General features: G+C 37.7%; 1 protein-coding gene across 1 annotated transcript in view; it reads left to right on the plus strand.

Moving 5' to 3' along the window:
* Window positions 1–6,572, plus strand: part of MPHOSPH9 (M-phase phosphoprotein 9) — a 57,749-nt gene that overhangs the window by 24,913 nt on the left and 26,264 nt on the right. Inside the window, exons 11-12 of the mRNA XM_019648885.1 lie at window positions 142–151; window positions 409–624. Coding sequence (XP_019504430.1) covers window positions 142–151; window positions 409–624 — 226 coding nt within the window. The remainder of the gene's footprint in view (window positions 1–141; window positions 152–408; window positions 625–6,572) is intronic.

Genomic DNA, 6,572 nt, shown 5'->3' on the forward strand with positions numbered 1-6,572 from the left:
GCCCTGAATTTTTTATTTTCTTAGTGAGAGAATAGGGTAAGAAATGCTTTTTTGTCTATAATATCAATGTGGGGCAACAAATTCCAGCTATCCTTTTAGAATCATTTCCCTAATTGCCATGGTTATTTTTGCTCATTAAAGTGATGCACAGGTGAGTCTTAGAATCATAATACCTCAGACAGTGCTTTTCAGTCTACACATTAGGATAATTTCACGGAGCTAATTACTCTAGTAGAGTGATTCTTTCTAGTCCCCATTCCGGGTTATAACAAAATATTTGTTAAACTTGTTGATTTCCATTTGTACGTTTTGTTTTATTACTTTTAACACCCACAATTTATTAGCTACTATCGAAACATCTATTTTTCTTAATAAAAACACTTTATTATCCTTGTCTTTGTTTTATAGAGTGATTTCAGAGAACGGCTCAGTGCAGCCAGCAGTGCCTCCAAAATTTTGCAGGAAAGAATCGAGGAAATGCGAACAAGTAATAAAGAAAAAGACAATACCATCATTCGACTAAAATCTAGACTGCAGGATTTAGAAGAAGCATTTGAGAATGCTTACAAACTCTCAGATGATAAAGAGGCTAGACTGAAACAAGAAAACAAAATGTTTCAAGATGTAAGTGACAAACATCGGTGACTTAATAACATGGTTGGCTGAAAGTAATTTTAGATATTGTGCTTTTACAAGCTCTTAGGACTTTTTCCACGTGTATTTTTGTATTACATAACTGCTGTAGCTGCAAGTGTACTGTTCCGATGGAGTCAGTTGGGTCTTATCTTGAAGCAGGAAGTCAGAGGCTGTCAAACTCTGGTGTCACTCCCACGCCTTTCTGTCACTAGCAGGTCAACTTTGGAGTTATCTTAAATCAACATCTTTGTGTCTGGCAGAGTAAAATGAACCAGATTTAGAACGGGTTTCATTGAACTTTTTCACTTCAATTTCACTTAAAATTTGGATTTGTGTAACATTGAGACTGGAGTACGTTGCAGATTGTGTATTTTTCCCCTAAATTTTTCTTACTATCCTTTGCTTTGGTACATCAGAAATCTAAAAGTATCTTGGCTGTTGAAAGTTTCTTCCTCATAGCTTTAGGTTTGATTCTTGTTGCTTTGGTTTTTTTAAAAATTTATTTTCACGAAGGCAATATGCGTAAATGATTTAAATACTCAAATCTCAAATGAAAAACAAGTGTTTCCACCTCTTCTTACTTTAGAGTTCCCTACCCTAGAGGCTGTTACTTTCAGCTCTTTTAGGTATTTCTTCTAGCATTTGTCTTCTTGTTTTTAACTAAAAAACTTTTATGGCTCTTTCTTTTCCTGTCAATTCATTTCAGACTTCCTTCTGTGCAAGGTCACCATTTAGCTTTCTTACACCATTATTCTCAACATAGATCCTTCTCCCTCTCCTTCCAATGTGGTTAATATATGAAATGGATTTTAAGAAGCTTATTCTTTTACATTTAACAGCTCTGAAATTGGAATGCATCTTTATACCATAGTGTCATATTTTAATTGGCAACAGCATTTTTTTCTCTTTCAGTAGTAAATAAAACAGTGGAATGATTTCCAGTCAGTGGTGTCTTAGATTTGAAATATGATATATTGTCACTTAAGTTAGCTTGGTATTCAGTCTATGTATGTCTTATGTCTATGTAAATATTATTTAGAGCTAAGCTGTGGTGGGTAGTGATTACATTTCCTTTCTCTTACAAGTTTCATTTTTCCTACAAATAATAATTGCCTTGTTTTTTTATATGCTTAGTTTTCCATGTGCATATAGCACTTGCTCTCCCAAATACCCTTCTTTCAGTCTGAACTGGTTGCTCCCAAGGTTTGATCCACAGATGTTCTTGAACTTGCCTTCAGCCTCATCCTGGGAATGGGCTTTGCTTCTTTCCTTCGTTGGATTTGTCGTCTTGTGTAGATCCTGTGTCTTTTTTCTTGGCTTAACTCTGTTTTCTAGCACACATCTCCTGAAAAAAAGAATGCGTGGAGACAAATTTTGGGACCTTCCATATGTGAAAACTTTTCGTTTCCAGTCTCACTTAAAAAAACCCCAAAAAACCTTAGTGTTTAGAACATTTTAGATTTACAGAAAAATTAAGAAGATAGAGTGTTCCCACATACCCTGTTATTAATATCTTACATTATCACAATTAATGAACCAATACTGATCCATTATTATGAAATAAACCCCATACTTTATTCAGATTTCCTTCATCTTTACCTGATGTTCTTTTTTCTTTGTTGTGTTCTCAGCACCACTGCCACGAACATCCCTGTACTGGTCTCATGCCAATGGATGCCAGTGCCTCTAGGGTAGCGTTCCAGAGACCGGGGCTGCAAAACAATGACCCCCAAACTGGGCATGTTCCGCTCACGAACTTGGTGGTCTGGGGACTCAGACGGGGCACGGCAGGGACAGCTTGCCTCTGCTGTGTGACATCTAGGCCCTCCGCTGGCAAGTCAGTGGCTGGGGGCTGGCTGTAGACCATGCTGCCCCCTGAGGCTGCAGTTTGCTTCTTTCCGGCTTCTTTACTCTCCATGTGGCTAGTTTGGGCTTCCTGGCAGCATGATGGCTGAGTGCCAAGGACAAGAGTCCTGAAGGAGCAGCCTTAGCCACGTGCCCTGTTATGTATGACCTAGCCTTGGAAATCATACAGTGTCACCACTGTTTGTTAAACAGTCCCAAAGTCCTTCAAAGAAAGAGGAAATAGATGCTACCTCTTGATGGGGCATAGCAAGGTTCTGAAAGACCTTGTGTGAACAGGGGTATTGCTGTGGCCATTTTGGGGAAATAATAGTCTCACAAGATTATACATACCTGTGAGTGCAGTGGCTGGGACATAGAAAATGAGTGTTGTCGTTTTAATTCAATGTTGTTATAGCAAGTTGCTCTTAGAAATGGGTGCATCCGTTTCCCACCAGAAAGGTATGAGAATTCTATTTTTCTGGATTTTTTTTTCATTGCTCGGTACTGTCAAACCTCTTTGTCAGTTTGATTGATGTTATATGGTTATTTATAGAGCAGTTCTCTTCTCTTGGCTTGTGGCTTGCTTTTCACGTGGGTTATTTTTCATGGGTTGCAAGTTTTGTATTTTGATGTCCAAAATACAACTTATGGTTTGGGCCTTTTTTATGTCTTCTTTACAAAGATATTTTTCTACCAGAAGATGGGAAAATTGTTTCCCCAAATATTCCCAAATACACTTATAAAGCTTTGCTTTATGTATTTAGGCCTTTCATCCACCCCAAATGACCTCTTACCACCTATGGTTTGAGACAGGAATTGAACTTGATTTTTTTTCAAATGATTAACTAATTGCCACAGCACCATTTTAAAATATATTATCCTTTCCCTACTGACTTCTAATGCCACTTCTGTTGTGTTTCTTTCTTGTGTGAGTCTGTTTTTGGGGCGCTCTAGTCTGTCCCATTGGTCTATTTCTCCCTGAGTTGCAGTAAGATGGTGATCTTATTTATTAGTATTTTACAACAAGCTTTGATTGTTTTTTTTTGTTTTTGTTTTGGTGTAGTGTTTCCTTACCCTTTTTTTGTTGTTTTAAAAGTTATTTTGCCTATTCTTGAGCCTGTTTTAGTTGATATAAATATTACTGTCAGCTTAACACATTTCATCAAAAACTCTGCTCTTGGTTGGAGTTGTCCTGAATTTATGGTTGGACTTGGAGACACCGGAGATGTGTAATACCGAGTCTTCCCACACATGACCATGACCATGGTTTATATCTATTTATTTAAATCTTTAAAAAAGTCTCTCGCCAAAGTATCGTACTTTTCTTAATTAAGTCCTTTTACATCCTATGTTCGGGGGTTTTCCCTTGAGGTACTATATTCTGCTTATCTGTATATTTCTAAATAACGTGCTTGCATTTGCATTGTTGTTTCTTTTTTTTTTTAAGATTTTTATTGGGTAATTGGGGGGATGGGAACAGTGCTGGGGAATTGGGGGAAGGGNTGCTCTAACTAGTACTAGTAACAGTGTGCTTGCAACATACTGTATAATTAAATGGGACTTAGATTGAAAGCTGCTCAGGTCTAGATGACAGCAAATAATTCTTCTCTAGGGCAAAACAGATAGATAGAGCTCCTTAGAAAAGGCTTAGGAGGAACCTGAAATTTCCCGGGTCCAGTTAACAGTTTGACTAGCAGAGTTCTGGGAGGACTGACCTCTATACTGGATTGCGTTTGCTGTGGTCGTTAACATGCTGTCTCATTCCTGAGTGTCTGCAGCTTCCATTTTGCTGCTGGGGGTAGGAGTGGGGGTGGGGCTGCAGTGGTAGAGAGAAGTAATTAGAAAAGAGCCAGAAAAAACCCCCAAAAAACCCAGCTTTAGGTTTTCTAGGACAAAAAGGAAAGAGAATATAGCAGGCTAGGGGAAGTTGGTTCTTCTTTTTTTTTTTAAGAAGGCAAAGAAGACCACAGGTACTTCCGGTTGGAAAACGGAAGTGTGAAAAAAGACCAGTAGTAGAAAAGACAGGGTGCCAAACAAGGCACCCAGTAAATGATAGCTGCTTAAAATAATCTTTATGACTGGAAGCTGCTAGAGCATAGAGAATAGAGAGAGACTGCAGGCGGAGCAAATTGGAAGTGAGGGTTATAACAGTTAATGACAGTGGGAACACAGGGTACTGCAGTGTGACAGTAGCATGCAAACAATAGTGATTCATTGTTTTCTTCTGCTAACCCCGGAAGGATTTGGGCTGGTTTACAGTGTAAAACCGGGCGTTACGGAGGACAGCAGAGACAAAGTGCGAAGCTGCAATCATTTAGAATTGGAGAAATGGTTCACCTAAAGACAAAAACCAACATTATGTTGTCAGCATACACAGCAGATATTTTTTAAACTTAAAATTGCAAATTGGAGAATTCCACTACTACTGCAAATGGGGCCATGAACACTTATAAATTGTAGGCCACCTGTGATATCAGATTGTTATGTCACACTGTTCCAACTCGGGATGAGATCTCTGGCATAGCAGAAAAATACAGTTAACACGCCCACCTTACCTAGTGGTATTTCTTTCCAAAACAGTTTTATTAGTGTTTCAGCCCTTGGTGACTATCATTCTACTTTCTGTTTCTGTGAATTTGATGCCTCTGGGTATGTGGAATCACACCATATTTGTCCCTTTGTGACTGGCTTATTTTACTTAGCATAATGCCCTCCAAGTTCATCCATGTGAAGGCTGGTGTCAGGATTTCCTTCCTTTTTAAGACTGAATACTATTCCATTATGTATACATGCACACTGCGTTTGGTTTATCCATCATCCCTTGGGGGACTGGGTTGCCTCCACCTCTTGGCTACTGTGAATAATGCTGCTGTGAACATGGGTGTGCAGGAACTTGTTCATCTCTTGCTTTGTTCACTTAATATTTCCTGGGGATCTTTTCATGTCGTTATTTTTTTCTGGATACTAGAATATCATCAGGTTCATTGGGGTGTATTTTACTAAAATGGCATCCTGAGTCAGCTGACATGGGAGAACTAGTGTTATGTGATATATTGGAGAATCGGTTAGGTTTATATAATACTTTAAAGGGAAAGGATTTGATTTTCTAATTTTTTCGTCTCAATTTGTGGTTTTTAGATGTGGCCAGCTAGATAGTGCCCTGGATGAAGCTACTAGTCGTGTGAGAACTCTTGAAAGTAAAAATAACTTACTAGAAATAGAAGTGGTAAGTATTCTATTTTTAGTTCTATCAATAGTAGCTTAATGTTAAACTTAAGCCTTTTTAGTAACAACTTTAGCGACAAATAGTTTTATAAAAACATTGCTTATGTGTTTTTGTCTTCTCCTTTAGGATGTGCTATTGTTTAGTAAATTTATACTTGAGTGCCGCTGGCTTTATATGATGCTATAAACTTCTACCCTTTAAAGATTTAGTTTTTTATGGGGATATAATTTGTATATTATAAAATTCACTCTTTTAAAGTGTACAATTCAGTGGTTTTTAGTATATTCACAAACTTGTGCAGCCATCACCACAATCAATTTTAGAACATTTTTCTCAGTCAAAAAGAAATCCCGAGCCCCTTAACCATCACCCCTACATGCTTTCTTCTCCCCTGGCAATGTTTCAATGGATTTGCCTGTTCTGGACATTTGATGTAAATGAAATCATACAATATGTGACTTTTTGTGTCTGGCTTCTTTCACTTAGCATGATGGTTTCCAGGTTCATCCAGCTTGTAGTGTGTGTCAGAGTTTCATTCCTTCTTGTGGGCGAATACTGTCCCATTGAACGGACAGACCGCATTTTATTGATCCATTCGTCAGATGATAGATGTTTGGGTGGTTTTCACTTTTTGGCTGTTAAGAATGATTGGGCTATGAATATTTGTATACAAGATTTTATGTGGACATGTTTTTCATTTTCTTAGGTACATTAACAAGAAATGCATAAACTTTTAAATACATAACTCTTTTTTTCATGTATTACCAAGTTTTATTCTACACGTAAGCTTATTAAACAACGTTTTGGTAGAAAGTATCAGTTATGTTCTGTACACTGTTTGTCTTTGGTGGTTTTTTGTTTTTTT

Source organism: Hipposideros armiger, unplaced genomic scaffold (assembly GCF_001890085.2).
Source record: "Hipposideros armiger isolate ML-2016 unplaced genomic scaffold, ASM189008v1 scaffold_128, whole genome shotgun sequence".
Taxonomy (NCBI): domain Eukaryota; kingdom Metazoa; phylum Chordata; class Mammalia; order Chiroptera; family Hipposideridae; genus Hipposideros; species Hipposideros armiger.